This window comes from Strix aluco, chromosome 3 (genome assembly GCF_031877795.1).
Source record: "Strix aluco isolate bStrAlu1 chromosome 3, bStrAlu1.hap1, whole genome shotgun sequence".
NCBI classification, from domain to species: domain Eukaryota; kingdom Metazoa; phylum Chordata; class Aves; order Strigiformes; family Strigidae; genus Strix; species Strix aluco.
The window spans coordinates 76,961,699-76,978,009 of NC_133933.1; the positions used below are offsets into that span (position 1 = coordinate 76,961,699).

The 16,311-nt window shown below is 47.2% G+C and overlaps 1 protein-coding gene across 1 annotated transcript in view; it reads right to left on the bottom strand.

The window, feature by feature from the left end:
* SLC35F1 (solute carrier family 35 member F1) overlaps positions 1-15,347 on the bottom strand; it is a 255,971-nt gene extending 240,624 nt beyond the window's left edge. Inside the window, exon 1 of the mRNA XM_074819268.1 lies at positions 14,915-15,347. Within this exon, the coding sequence (XP_074675369.1) occupies positions 14,915-15,117 (203 nt within the window). The 5' untranslated portion in view covers positions 15,118-15,347. The remainder of the gene's footprint in view (positions 1-14,914) is intronic.
* Between the last annotated feature and the right edge of the window lie 964 nt (positions 15,348-16,311).

A 16,311-nucleotide genomic window follows, 5' to 3' on the forward strand; every position in this document is an offset into this window, starting at 1 on the left:
TTTTTTTCAATAGGATCATGATGAAGAACTGAAAGCAGGAGGTGTTCTGTGTCTGGATTTGTTAATCCCTTATTTCTCTCCAATCACGGTATACAGCCATACTATTTTATGCTTATTGTCATCTACAATACCCATTTTCCTCCTTACCTCTGTGTGCCTGTGCTTTTGGCGCTCTAAATACAACAGCTTTACCTGCTGTAGGAGAGAGGGTGTTATGAAGTGATACATCAGAACTGCGCAGCACCTCTCCACAACAGTACTGGCAAGAGAGAATGTAACATCACGCTAGGAAGATACAGGATTGATTTGGAAAGCAGGACTAACAAAGAAATGCTCCCAGAAAGCTGTCTTTTGATGTCAGTATAATCTGTCTACCCAGGAGCCCTGGTATGACCACGCCCGAGGTGATCAAATTGGTGGATATTGGGCTCTTAAAAAATTATTTCAGTAACTGAAGCCACGATCAGAGCTCTCCCTCAAAGACACGACTTTTGGGAAAGCAAGCGCATGGCTGCCGACTCTACAGAGAAAAAGAGAGGCCAGAGAGTGGCAACAGGCCTCCAAGGTCACATCAGCAAAATAAAAACAGCTATTCACAGTGCACCATATAGGAGAAGGCTATAATACAATGCATGGCATCACAGAAAATGGGACGAACCAGTTCAGTAGCCACTGATCAATTGCTATTTTTCTAACCGTCAGCAGCAGAGAAGTTACTGCACACCTGGCCAGAGAGGCAGAAGTGAATCATAAAGCCTGCAGGGGCACTACCACACACTAGATATAATGATTTTAGACCTGCTGAACATGCATCTCTTTTAGTTACTGTGAAAAAACAGTATCAGGGGTAAGGCTCCCATTCCATCTTCTAGCAACAGGGAAACCCATAACATGCTTGTATTAAGGTTTTGCACAAATGCCCATCCTCACTGAACTCAGCCCTGTCTAAGAAAAAATAAATAGAAGGTATAACAAAGGGGACTGTTGTCTATATAGGGCTGCATCACACCTCCACCATCACCTCCAACAGCACAACACACACTGCAAGTACTTACAGGCCTAACAGCGCATATTTTTCCACCAGCTCCACCCCAACTCACGCTACCAGATGTTAGGCTGCCTTCTTTCTCCCCTCCAGGTACACTCAAATAGGGGGAAATGATGTGATTGAGGAATTGGCTACAGCTGACTGTTTACCAGCTGTCCCACCAGGTCCCACCTGGGGTCATCATTACTCTTTTCAGGAAAATCAGCACTAGGGTTTGTAACAAGGGCAAAGGTAGGACAGCACGTGTGGCAGGAAGCTAAGGATCTTGGAAACAAGCAGTAAGCTTAGGCACGGTATTACAATACAGATGAGCCAAATAAAAAGCTTGCAACCATAGAAAGAGATACTTTCCCTCCCTCCTTTCCAGTTTCTTTTACCTCCAATCCCTGTTTTTTCGATCTCTACCCCTGCTACTCCCTGTTCCCTGCTCACAGACTCATCAGTCCAGGGACTAGTCTAATCAAAAGTCAGCTAAAGACCCAGCAACAACACAACCTTTTTCAGCCAGGTTAATTCTCTGCTACTTTAGTCAGCTGACAGGATGTGACAGGAACCAGATCTGGCTTAGCAAAAGCAGAAGGAGCAATTTGGCCAGGGGCAGGGAGTCACAGAAGTGAGACCTCCTTTTGGCAGTTCATGAAACTGTGACTTAAGAACAAATTCATTCCTCAGCCTTAGCTCACGTTTATCTTACCCAGTTCTGTGAAATGGCCAAGAGGGTGAATCTTTGCATCTGGTAATCACTACCCTCTTCTAACAACTTCTAGGTGTTAATTCAAGAGTAGTTGATTAGGAAATGGTTTCCTCCCACCATCACCACGTTTTGTTTTTTAGTCTCCTCTTAAGCCAAATCAATACATGTGTGTGCATGTGCATTGTTTACATAGTGACATATATTCATGTTGTAAGTATCCAAAATAAAAGTGTCAAGACACAAATGTCAGAAATTATCTAGCTCATCTTTAACTCCTTCCCCCTTGTTAGCAGTTTCACACACAGCATGGTGAGCTTCACCCAGAATCAGCTCTTCACCAAACGATCTCTCTTACACTGCCATTCACCCGTCTCTAATTAACTCAGCCTAATGCATCTGAGGAAGCAGGAAGAAGGTTAGCTCACTAACACACCTTCAAACCCCTGTGATGGCAACATCTTCTGTGGTTGAGTAACATGGTTTGTGGCATCATCTCCAGCTTCAGGAGAGCCTCAGCAGCCCCAGCCCCACTTTCTCTCCAGATGCTTGTTCTCACCCCTGTACCAGCCTCTTCACCAGGCTAGTCCATATGTTTGTAGCCACATGATAAACTACACTGAAGAGAAGATCCATCTGAAAATACAAACCAACAATAACAGAAACTTTTTTTCGGTTTTTTTCCCACCTGGATCAAGCCACCAACCTGGTCCTCCATGCCACCATGCAAATAGCTCTACCAGCACAACAAAAGGGGGAAGAGGCTGGGGACAGGGACAAGAATAAGAATGAGCAGCTGGGATTGGAGCAAGGAGCAATTCTGCCACCTGCCAGAGCCCCCCTCTGCAGTGCCAGCCTCATCTGACATTAGTTTCAGTGCCAGACCACTGCAGGTGCTCTCAGGAAACCTCCCCTTGTATTCTGACAGTAAAGTTAGATGCCTTTGAAAAGATGCCACCCCCTTGTCTCCCAAAGCCTACATGTACTGCGCACATTAGTCATTTTGTTTCTTGGCAAATGTTTGCCCATAAAGTTTCAGAGAAGCACTACAGTAACTGCAGACCAGATGCTTCTGAGTACTACGCTGAATTTTATAGCACTGTATAGCATTTTACAAGCATTAACTAATCAACAACTCTTCCAGGTAGTTAAGTTTAATTATCCCCATTTTACAGGTGCTGAACCAGACCCAGGGAGGTTGAGAGATTTGCCCAAGGCCAAAAAAACAACTGCTGTCCTATAAATCAGGAGCTACTGTATGTAGCTTCTTCCCAAGTCCTTCAAAACACAGTACTTCCCCTCATCTGCTGCTGCAACACAAGCTTCTCCTGAAAACAAAACAGGCAAAAGCCCACCCCTCCCTCTCCTTCACTGAAACGGGTTGGTTGAGCTGCTCTTTGTCCACCAGTTCTCCTGTAACATTTAGTCAAGCACAGTCAAGATGACACAAATCATCACACTCTGGCTTTGGCCTCGAACCCCACAACTGAATCAGGCAGGCAGCATTCACAGGGCATCTCCCCATCTTTCTAACTCTGATGCCTACTTCTGCATCATACTTATATATGATGGTTTTGGGGGTGTTTTTTTTTCCCCTCTGTTTCCCTTTTTCACCTGACTGGTCTTTCTGTGTATGCTGGGTTTTTTAATCAGGCTTGAGCTTTTAATACCCAGCAACTGCAGAGGTGCACAAGTGGCAGCTACAGTAGGAACAGCTGAGTACGGACCAAAAAGGAGTGAGAAGAGCAGTATATGGAGTGGATTCAGCAACTTTTACTGGAAAACAACAAAGAAAGGCTGGCTGGAGAAGAGTTAGTTTTAAGGAGTTTCACCTGACAGACCACTGGGTGAAATATTATCTTTGTATGCTTGCAGCTGCTGGAGATTTCTCCACAGAAGCATTTGGTGAGCTGCTCTGGATTGGATTTAAAGGCCGGGCTGAGGTCAACTGGTCCCCACAATTCTCTTCCCAAGAGTTACAGAACACTTCTGGTCCATCCAAAGGAAGGAAGGAAGGTATCTCCAAGCACCACTGGTGCTGTGATGGGAACAGAAATGCTGGTGTTAGGACTGCCTGAAGACTATCTCTCCCTACCATCAGTGCTGTCTACCAGTCTTGAACTGGCAGCGTGGGCAGAGGCAACCACCTCTTTCTTCCTCCATATTTGCTCTGGCCCCCGCCTCCCTCACTTCCCACTGTGAGGCTTCAGCAGGTCCTGTCTGATGCTCATGTCCTGGAAGCAAGCAAAGAAGCCCCACATCAGTTACTCATTTCAGTTGGTCTTTGCTACTGCTCCTCAGTCAAACACCACCGCTTCTGAAAGATAAACGCACGCATGGCCGCTGCTTAAAGAAAAACATGCAAATATACTACATTTGGCAGGCAACTTAGTTGTAAGTTACATTTGTACCTTTGTTCCCCCTCCTGCTTTGGGGCTGCCGCGCAGAACGGCAGCCAAAACGTGTCTCAAAGATTAGGTCTGGTCTCAGAGCCCTAATCTTGCAAACACTCAAGTTGCCGACTAGTCCCAGTGACTAGAGTATGGTCATGACTCGTTTGATGCTTGGAATTTTCCACATACATGGAAAAAAATAATCATTAAAGGACAAAGAAGAAAGACAAATTTAAAATTGTTGGAGCGTATGCTTCAAAATAAATTGCAGCTAAATACTCTCAAGTGTAACAGCATTTTGGATGTTAGTAAGACCATTCATAAATAAGAAAAGAAATTGATATTGATTCTGTGGGCTCATGTCTCAATACATGTATAGGTTGTAAAATTATAGGAATAAATCTAATAAATTAATCTAGCTGAGTAATAATAGGTTCCATTAACACAGTAATACCTACCAAATCGATAAGTATGAGCAATTTCAGACATCAACTTTAACAGAAATTCTTCTACAAGTTAGAATGTGCTATAATTTATTTATTTATAATGGGATGTTAAACTCGGGTAACTTGTAGTTCATCCTAAAAGATCTCACACACTTACACACATAGAGTCCTTTCTTCAACTGAATTATTAGGGAATTATTTGGTGTCTTAAACTCAAGTAACCTCTTTAGAGCAGCAGAAACTCTGAATTCCAGAGATTTCCCTTGGTTAGTATAGATGCAACATAACTCTTGCGCTTCTGGCAATCCTCCAAACACCACATGGCACTCCATCTCACCCTGACCACTCTACCTGACTCCTTGAGATGTTCTGGTAAGATGTCACCTATTTGTTTAAATGAGAGAAAACCTGGAATATTCCTTTTCAATGCCAGTAAATGGTGCCTTCATACATGTATGACATCCGTCACATCACCTTGCACCTGTGCTTCTACATTAAGTCCTCCAAATGTCCTGGACTCTGCTGACTCTCTCTTCAAAGACATGATTTCCCCCACCCCCACTACAAACTGGACCTGAAAAAACACTGAAGTACACTGTCCAAAAAATGCTGGTGAGCACTAAATCAAAGCAAAGCAGCTTTGGTAGAAGAACTTGAAGAGGAAGCAACAGAGCAAGGTCTCCAAGGCTACACACAGGTTTTGTCTTCTCTGGGATGAGTCGGACCGCACTCTAAATTCCAGAAAAACAGTCATTCTTCTACAAAGCATCCCCTCAGCACACCAGGCACCCAACAGCGGGGTTCAGATATCCAAAATCTGACTGAAAGTTACTTCTGCATATCAGGTAGGTCACACAGGAAAATGAGTCACTTTAGTCTGATCATTACATATATTTGGGTGCTGGCTTTTTCCCCACCACGTTTGATGAAACTTGGAAACTTCTGCCTGACGGTACTTAATCCTCATACCCAGCCTGATGAAAATTATATCTACAATATTAAAGTTTTATTTCCTTCAAGTATCAAATCCCATACCCATTAAAATATTTTCCAGCTGCCTGCTCAACTCTTCCCAACCTACTTGCTACTTGCTGTCCTTCCTTACTTTCAGTCTACCCAGGACAGTCCCTACAGACCTCAAAATACTGGCAGCAGGGAGTTAAAAAGCCACAATCAAAAGCATTTCCTGTCTGTATCAGCAGCAGAGAGAGAAAAGGAAAGGAGCAACACGAAAGAAACACTTGCTCAGTTTCATTATGGTGCTCAGCTTCTAGCAAGAAGAGAGTTCAGAAGGTAAATGGCCCAAATCAGGCTGCAGAAGCCACTGAAAACACATAAACTCCATAAAATATCTGGGCTTAGAATAATCACAAGGTAATTAATTTAATTTTATTAAGTATTTTCCAGCATTTGTCTCATCATCATGGGGGAAAAAAAAGCAAAGATCCATGCAGAAGAATATTGCACCCTGGGATAGCCACAGAGGCACCTGGATACACAAAGATCCAAATCTTGGTAAAAAACAGAAAGCATAGGATAGGGTACAGCTTATGCCTTACTCCCCTTGGAGCATTAGGCCCCTACCTGTCAGTGACTCGCCTCAGGCCTCCTCTTGAAGAGTTAGACAATCTACCTCCTCTCTTCAAAAAAAGGCAGAGAGAAGTCCCCCTACTTCTACCCTGTAGCCACAACTTCTCACACAGCCCGTCGCCCTCAAACTCTCCCTTTTGCTGAAAGGGTCTGAGCTAACAGCCCCAAGGCTACATGAAGGATCGGGATTTTAGTTATTAGTCTGGAGAGATCCAGGAGTGGAGCTGTGGAGCTCTCTTCCACGTCAATGAGCACAGACTCTGGTGTCTCTTTCCCACCAAATGGGGGGGAAACATTTCGTCCCCTCTTAACTCATTTTCCATTTCTACCAAATGGAAACCCGAAAAAGTCAGGTGACATCAAAACACTTGCCAGATGAGAAAAGTAATGAGAATGAATGTCATACAAGAGACAGCACCATTTTAAAATCAATGCAGCCCAACAAAAGACAGTGAAGCAGGCTTCTGGACATGCACGCAACAGTGTCTTTGACAAATGAACACCAGAGAGGGCTAAGTAAACTAATGGCCATCACTATAAATGTTTCAAATTTTGTTTCCATTCCATCATCAGCTAATACTGGCTTACAGGTTGCAATTAACACTAGGGCTTGGGAGGTAATAATTATGGTCTTGCTACCGGACATAAATTACCTCATTTATCTGTATTAGAGATGCAGCAATCTGTTTCAAGCATAGTGTGCTTTCGTAAATTAACACCTTGAAGCCTGAAATGCCTTGGGAGATGAGCTGGGCAAAAAAGCACCTTCTAGTTCCAAACTTTTAATTTTCAAAACTTCTCCCATTCTGCATTAGGACAAAACCATGACCTTTTGAGGTTCTCCATCCCAAGAGAACCTCACAGTCCATGTGTTCACAACAGCCCTCAGGGATGCATCAAAGAAGAATTAAATCAGGTCTCCTATAACATTACTCCCATCACCAGATTACCATGATGTCTTACTCACTCTCCATCCACAAAAAATCTAGTCTGGACATAAGAAACCCTGCTGAACATGCAGTCCGGAGAAAATCCAATCCTTCTTGCCAAGGTTTTGACTCCTACATTTTCTGACAGGAAAAAAGTTACAGCAAAGAGAAAATTCGCTATCCGGCTCCTAAATTCCTACATGTCACCACAGGTCAGACCTATCCAAAGGTAGAGCATGACCTCCCGCATCATTATGGAAAAAGGCAGCCTAAGGAAGCAACTGACCACCACACCAAGGGGAAACTGAAATTAAGAGCCGAAATGAGTGCATCGGCTACAAACAGAAGGCTGGCTTAAGAAGTGTCACTATATTTTGCAGTGGTACCTACATGGCGTCATTTCTGGGCAGACCCTTCTGGTCAGATCAAGGGTCATCCACTCCATCTAGGAAATTATTTGGCTAGCACCATGTACTGTGGCACATGCCAAAAAGCAGGCGCGCTCCCTGCAGAAGCACAGCACAGTACTGCCACACAGGTGCTCTCACCGAGCACAGCTAGGCTGTGGGGACACTCCCTCCTCTGACATTTGCTCTTCAGTTCCAGCTGTACTGAGAAGAATGTGATGCATGGGAGTCAAACCCGCTACCTCAATCATTTGGTGTTTCTGAGAAAAATGACAGAGAGTGAATATGCATCGAAGAAATGCTTTCTTAAATCACGAGAGAAACCAAGTCAGAGAAAGCTGAAAGACAGGCTTCAAGACTGGCGTGTTTTCAGTAAAAGTCCCAGAGAGACAGATGACAGACATAAATAAGCAGAGACAGGTAGATTACGTGGTTCACAACATGAATTTCACAACCACCAATACTTACACACTTTACAGTCATAGCAATTTATGAGTCCCCATACAGCTGTTCTTGCAACAGGTGATTTCAGCTGAGTTTGAGCTCAGCTCACAAGCCTTTGAGTCTTCTGTTGTTGGTGAGTTTGGGGGGGGCGATTTTTTGCAGCTTTTTAAAGTCAAGCTTCTTCAGCAAGTTCTTTCTCCTAAGCTTGCCTGGTAATTAGCCCTAATCAGTATTCACGTGCTGATCTGTAAACTATCTGCTGACTTAAAGGAAGGGAACACCTCACTAATAGCCCCAGTGTTTCCCTCTCCCTGCAGAAACAACCCCGATAAGGACAGAGACTCCAGCCATCTCCAAAGAGACAGAGCCACAAAGAGCCCTTCTGATCGCTGCTGGCATCTGGCCTTCCCCTCATTAGCACATTAAAGCTGCTCTGTCCATCCCATAAGAGCCACTCTGTCCATTCCTCCAGCTTTCTCTATGGAGCCATTTATAGTGCTGCTCCTTTGAAACCCCCCTAGTTCAAGAGGCAGTAACCCCTTCCCAAAGCCCACGGCACAGCCAGTGTCAAAAATTCCCACTTACAGACAGGCACCCAGTAAGTACTGACCTTCTGAATGTCATAGGTAGACAGAAGACACCCACATATTTTGCCTTGCCAAAGTGCCCCTCCTAGGAAAAGCCTTTTCCCAATCAGTATGTGGGCTGTCGGGTTTAGTTTACAGTGCACTTAACTGTATCAAATCACTCCAAACAATTCCTATTTCAGAATAGGACTGGCAAGGCTTGTATCTCCTAAGGTGCAAATTCTCAGGAGCAAAAGCGAGGCAAAGGGGACAAAGCTTTCTGACACTGACTCTAAAACCTGTTAAGGAAATCATGCTCAGACACTTTTAAACCATACTTAGACTTCTAGAACCTGCTATAGCAGCAACATGGAAGCTTTATGTACTTTAGCTCTTCTTTACCCCAAATTCAAAGCATTTTAAGTGTACTATGGCATGCCAGTAAGTGTGCACTCACTGAAATAAGCTGTCTGGAGGGGAAAAGGAAGAGCATGTTTTCCTCCCATTTTACAGGTATTTCCCTTATGCACCCAAATCATTGGGAGCGTAGCTAATTCGCAGAGGTCACTTGCTTTCAAAATGGTGATTACAAGGAAATAATGAGAAAAGGAAACAGTGGACAATTTTTCATCAGCTGATTTCTATGTCCTCTCCCAGGATGTTTTCCTACAGGCAGATACGACCTTCCCACTTCCCCAACCAAAAAGAATAATACCAACAGTAAAGCAACCTAGTTGCTTTATCTACGCTCTGAACTAATTTTCTTTGACTTACTTCTGAATGGTATCAATATTTTTACGTAAAAGAAGAGCTATAGCTATCTGAATTGTGCTCAGGCTCATTCTTTTACAGTCACTGTTATTCTGAGTGGACTTTGAGAAGCTATTTGTGCTTTTTAAGAATAAAAATTCCAAAGGAGGCCAATCCTTTTGTTTTGAAGAAAAAGAAAAGCAACTGGAGGTTATGAATACCCACTCTTTTTTTGGATTCCAAAAATGATATGTTTGATCCTTGACTTGTTTTTCATTAAGGAAAAATGCCATAAATTGTTTGGTTTGGACCAGTCAACTGGAAGACGTTATTGCTTTGGGGCAATGAAATACATTGCCTCAATCTCATTATTATTATTCAGTTTCAGGTTCTTTTTAGTACATAAACTCCCTCTGTCTGATTTACTATGTGGATATGCATTATTAGAAAAAAAAAAAAATCATTGGGTTATAGCTTTTGATACTTGCAGTGTCATTTAAACAGCTCTCATCTCTAAAGAGTGAGTAGCCTTGACACATGACTGCAAGTTCAAAGTTAGCCAGCTAGTAGGCCAGATTCTTCCTCAACTCCATTACAAGGGATGAATTGGCCCTGTAACATACTAAAAAGGCAACAGTTCTACTCAGACCACCCAAACAGCCAGGTCTTCCGACAAGACAAATCAAAATTGCTTTTCTTCATATAATTTTTTCAATAAATCACTGCCTAGCTTAATGAATTATACTTATTAGCAACAATATTTTTTCTTCCTTTTCCTAAGAAAGGTAGTGATAATTAAGACCATACACTGGCTATATGCACAAGGTTAAAATTTATCTGATAAAGTAAGTGAGCAAAGAAGTGGAGAGAGACTCACACTGCTCCAGAGAAAGCTTTCACAACTTGCTAGTGCAGAGAACATAACTACAAAGCTATTTAAAAGATGGCATGAGACTGAGTGCCTCAGTTACTCTTATTCCATTTTCTGATATCAAGTTGAATATGTCTCTAATAGTCTGATATGATTTTTAGGAAATTTCTGAAAAATACGAAATGCCATTTAACAACAGAGAGCAAGAAAAGGCACATGAAGACGTCCTTGAAACAGCAAGATAAGGCACAGCTAGATTTTATAGCAGGTATTCCCTAAGAAAGTACTAAAAGATAGAAGTCAATAAACTCAGAACAATATGTGTGCCATCCAGCTTTCTAAAAAGTCCTCATCAAGGAAGGCAATACAACAGCAGGGCCTTAGATGTTCCTTTGGAGACCTGAGTTTACCGATGCAGCTAGTGTGGTTTTTGTTTCCTGGAATAATCTCATTTACTCAGGTAAAATAACTTTGCCACAGTATCTAAAGATATTAACTCATTTTCCTTGCAGAAACTTCATTTTCCCTCCTTGTCCTGGTGCCTAGGACTACAGAGATAATGTCCATGTATAAGCCGGTACCTCATTTGTTGGCTCTCATTTAGATAATTTGCAAGAATCCCCCAAAGAGATTGTTTGGCAACCTCCTACCCCTGTGTTTAGGCAGTGTTCCTCTAAAGAGGTGATAAACAGCCTTCCCAAGAGGAGATCGACTGTAAATTAGTTCAAAAGGCTTCAGGGGCCACAGGCCATGTTCTGCTCTTGACCCTTCAGGTCACCCAGGGAGTGCAAGGAAGGGAGACAAGCCACCCGTCTGTGCTGGAGTACAGCCAGACAGAGCGAGTTCAGACCCACCAACAGGTATCTCTGAAGTACACAGGTGTCGGGTGGAGGCATGGAGAACCGCAGAACTCCAAACCGCATGATTTTCTCCTTTTTTTCTTGCTTCCCACTACAGGTGGGAGGTAATGCGGAGCAGGTGAGTCACTGCTTATTAAGTGGTCCTCTACAAGCAGACAGAGTTGGTGGAGTCCAATTTTGGCTTCGCAGAGGCTGTAGGGAAGCAAGCAAGCAATCAAGCAGCCAACATTACTCTTTCTCTCCCCTGCAATATAGCAGGGCAGGGTCAGCCAGGGACACCTGCTCAGCAAATGTTACAAGGAAGGTACCAGGCAGGGCGCTGCAGCTGGGATTCATGGACCACGGGTGTGAGTCACAGGTCCAGGAACGTATTTGCAGCATGTAATCACCATGACATTTCTCCTTAATGCCACGGCAATTCAAAGCCATCCTTTCCAGACTTCAAAAGGATAACAGGAAGCTTGTTCCTGTTGCAGCAGGTCCCGTTCACCATCACTGGCAGCTCAGAATTTATATCCAAACTATTCCAGTAAATCCCACAATTTCATTGAGCACCTCCAGTCCTCCATGATTCTGACCCTTCAGTTTTGTGTTTTACTTTGTGAAAAAGTTGGCCATAACAGAAAACCAGAGTGCAGTGTTTGCTGTGATCACTGAAATAGATTTTTACAGTCAACCAGCTCTGCTTTCAGTACGTTCTCTCTCAAACACCCTGGGGAGGTTGTTCCAGTGTTTCGCTATTATCTTGGGATCTACTGAGTGAACAAGGAGGAGAAGTTGGAAGGTGAAGTTAAAATAAGTTTCCATAGCTTGTAAAGAAATTTTAAGAGGAGCCTTCGAAGGCACTTCAGGAATCACCAAGTGCCTGGGTGACCAAACTACTACATATAAATTGAGAGAGAAATAATCCTCAGTTTCTGCCAGTGTCTAGCCCCACTCTCCTGCTGTCTTGTTTCCTCCCTGACCATACCAGTCTGTCCCCTCCCTGGGGACAGACTTTTTAGTAGGGCCTGTTGCGATAGGACAAGGAGTAATGGTTTTAAATTAGAAAAGGGTAGATCCAGACTAGATATAAGGCAGAAATTTTTTACAATGAGGGTGGTGAAACATCAGAACAGGTTGCCCAGAGAGGTTGTAGATGCCCCATCCCTAGAAGCATTCAAGGTCAGGTTGGATGGGGCTCTGAGCAACCCAATCTAGTTGAAGATGTCCCTGTTCATTGCACGGTGGTGGACTAGATGACCTTTAAAGGTCCCTTGTGACCCAAATCATTCTCTGATTCTGTGATTCTACCAGCTACAAGCAGATTTCCAGCAATCCCAGCTTTTGTCAACCTTTTTATTTTGTTTGTCTGCCTGAGGAGCCCTCACTTTGTCTAGCAGAAAACAGAAGCACACATGAGCTCAACTCAGTGACTCAATGGGGAACCTTTCACAAATGGGTCTCAAGCAAATGGTCCACACAAAGCATAGACAGCACAGGGAAACTGTTACCCTTCTCCAGTAGAAAAACATTAATTGAAGAAGCCAATGCTTGGTTTGTTCTGGACTCCTTCTTCAGTGATATGGCATACATATTTCTTCCTTTCCCTTACACATTTGCATGCTAATGTTTCCATAGAAGATGAAAACATAAACATTGTGTCAGGATTCACTTCACTGTATCAACAGAAATACTGCATGAAAGCCATGACGATACATGCGCTGAGTCATAAGTTCCCATGTAAAGTTGAAGGAAACCTAACTCCAGCAAAATTTCCTTTGATACAGGCTGTGGGATGGGCTAAGGATTCTCTTACACAAAGAAAAGGCTGCCTTAAAACACCACAGTAACAAGCCTCCTCCCTCTCCATAAATCACATAAATTTGCAAAAATTTGACTCTCATTTCATGTTTGAGAAGGAGAAAAGAACATGTTCACGTGAAAGTGACTGGGCTCCTATTTGTTAGGGTGCTTCTCTGGGCAATGGGAGATCTCATTCCTAGATTCAAGTCTGTGAATAAGAAGAGAGATTTGAACTTTGGTCACCACAGCCAGTTTCTACCCTTTCCCCCCTTCAAAAAAATATCTAGATAGTCTTATTTCAATCATGTGTATATATAACTGTAAATATTGATTTGACTCTTTATCTATGGCTGAGTCATCTATATGCCTAAGCATGGTAACTGCTTGAACTATATGAATTAATCCAAAACCTCCCAGCCATGAAGACTGTGGTAAATTTGATGGCTTCCCAAATGTCGCTATTACCACCCTTGAGTATCTTTTGCTTCTGTATCTGATCCCCTCACCACATCTTCATACATCTCTCTCTGCCCCTGAGAAAATTTCTTTTCTCTAGTGTCTTATTTCAGGACAGACACATACCTCAGGTTGACCAAGCTGCAGGAGAGCAGGATTTTACAAGCACAGGACACCTAAGATGACACAGACCATTGGCTTGAGGAACTGAGTGAATTTTACTATACTGAGAGTTGCAAATGCAAATGTGCAAGAAAACGTGTAATTGAGTTTGAGCTGAAGCAGCTCTTACTTGTTTCAACTTCTTTTCAATCCTTCTCATGCTCAAATAACGAACGATAAATATTTCCTCCCTTACTGATGTTTTTCAAGCTCCTCCTTGAATGGAAACAGCTAATTAATTGCATGTAAACAGCAATGATCTGTGAGCAGTCAAATACCTTCAGGTATTTGTAAGAAAGATAGTAACGATGATAATTTCCTAATGTTTAAAAGCTTGAAAGAGTCAACACCTTCATCTTCAGAACTAGTATATCCAGACAGAAGTGCTGTTTTTCTTAGTAGCTCATCCATATTACACGTATCCAAAACTAAAGCGGGGACAATGGGGCTGACACTGGTACGCACCATTCCATTGCTGCTCATAACGGCGCAACTACTCTATTTAGCACGTAAAGTCATTAGACAGAAGTGATGGCTTCAGCTGGCTTTTCAGCCAGGAGCTCAGAGACTCCTTCTGGAGAAGTGCAACCAGTTTGGCTCCGGATAGGCTCTGGTCTGTAGTAAAAACCTCAGCCCTTATCAAATGCAGCGCAGAAGAAACAAGTGGCAAAGAGGCGAGCATGAAGGATTTAAGTACGATGGTTCCAGTGTTTCCTTGTGCCTTCGGGGAAATAATTTACCCCGACTACCCTGCAGTTTTCCTCTGTTGCACTGTTGCACTGACAATTCCGAGCCACACGCACAGCCGACCCGGCCAGCCGGCGCCCCGGCAGCACCCGGTCGGGGAGCCGGAGGATGCTTCGCCCCGACCACGCCAGCTGGGCGGACATCGGGCAAAAATCCCACCCGGGGCCCCCCGGCACCCTGGAGCATCGGGCCCCGCCGGGCTGCTGCTGGCGGGCCCCCGCCGGGACGGGGGGGGCTGCCCCTTCCCCGCCGCCCCCCTCGCCCGGGGCCCGCGCTCCAACTTCCCCGGTGGCGCCTCCGCCACCGGCCGGGCTGCGGCTGCGGGGACGCCGGCTCCCTCCTCCCCGCCGCCCCCCGCGTGTCCGCGACGGGCCAGGGAAGCCGCAGCAGGCGGGAGGCGCGGGGGCCCGGCTGTGGGGGTGTGCCCGCGGGCAGGGCAGGTGCGACCGGCGCCGGTCGCGGTCCCAGCCCCCGGCGGGGAGGGTGCGGGCCGGGGCCGCGCCGCACGCCGCCACCTCAGAGGCGACAACGGGCCGGGGGAGGCTCCGCGACACCGCGCCCTGACCGCGGCTTCCACGGGGAAAGGCGCTGCCAGGAGCCAGCCGCCCCGCCGGAGCCTTCGCTGCCCCACCGCTCCACCCCGCCGAGGGGGGCCGGCCCGGGGCTCCCCCGACGGCCGCCCTCGGGACCTGCGCGCCCCAGGGCGGGCGGCGGCGAGGCGGGGAGCCGCGCCGCGCCGCCGGAGCCCTGGTCCATCCCTCGGCCTCACCTGTTCAGCACTTTCCTGATCCTCTGGCGCACGCTGGAGGAGGGCGCGGAGATACCGCTCCTGCCGCCGCCGCTGCCGCCCTCCGCCGGCAGGTTCTCGATGGTGGCCACGACATGGCTGGGCTGCGGCGGGTGGTGCGGCGGCGGCGGCGGCTGCGGCGGCGGGGGGTGGCGGTGGTGGCGGTGGCGCTCGGGGGAGAGCATCGCGGCGGGGCTGCGCCTCAGCGGAGAGCGGGGCGGAGAGCGGGGCGCATCCCGGCGGGAGGGCGGCGGGCGCTGCTGCCGCCGCCGGCGCTGGCTCCCTCGGCTTCCGGGCAGCACCAGACCCTCGCCCGCTCCTCCCTCACTGGGCTGCCATGCAGCGAGGGGCGGGCTGCCGCCGCCGCCGCCAGCGAGTGCCGCTCACGGTCGACGAAGTGGCAGCAGTTGGGCGACCCTCCTCCTCCTCCTCCTCCCTCCTCCTCCCTCCTCCTCCTCCTCCCCGCGCCCAGCCGGTGCCTCCCCCCGGCGGAGCCGCCGCCGCTGCGCCGCCTCGATCCCCTTTGTTCCCCGCTCGCCACAGCCCCAGCGCACGGCTGCCGCCGCGGGCCGGCCCGGCCCGGCCCGTCACGGCCCGTCACGGCGGCGGCGGCGGCGGAGCCCCCTCGGAGCCGTGTGTGGAGGCGACCGCCCCTGCGCGCCGCGGGGCCGCCGGCCGCGCCCGCCGGAGGCCGCCAGGGGGCGCCAGCGCCGGCGGCAGCGCCCCCGCTCCCCCCTCCCCGCTGCCGGGGGTCGGGCGGGGGCCGGGGGGGGGGCGTGGGTCCCCTCCCCGGGGGGTGTCCCCTCCCCAGGGTGAGTGTTCCCCCGGGGTGGGGGTCCGTCCCTGCAAGCTGGTGCCACCGTCCCGCCCGCTGAGCTCCACGCTGGGGAGGGGCGAGGGGGGAGCCGGGCCAGCGGGCTGCCCGGCTGAGCGCCTCCTTAGCCCCAAACTTCCCCCCATTAAATACCGGTTTTCTTTTGTGGTGTTTAGTTGTCTTTTGGGGGCGGTGTATTTGCTAGTCAATTGACTCTTGCCTACAGCCAAGCAACGCGACACCTCCTCCACCGGCCGGTGCGGCGTGAACACCGCGGAACTGCCGTACGTCTGTCCCCTGAACCGTGGCGTGGCCCGTCTCCTCCTCAGTCACTCGGAAAATGTGTAAATAAAAAATGCCTCTAAACAACACCCTTGCTCTTACGCTGCCAGAGAGGCACGTAAGGGTCTGCGGGAGGGATGGCAGTTGCTGTAAAGTTCAGAGCTCCGTACATTTTTCATCGGGGCGGTGCACTTCGAGTTCATGCCTGGGCGAGGCTTGTTAGAAACCATAGTGTTAAGTCTCTCTCAAGTATGGGGAATATCTCTGTAAAGAAATGGAATGA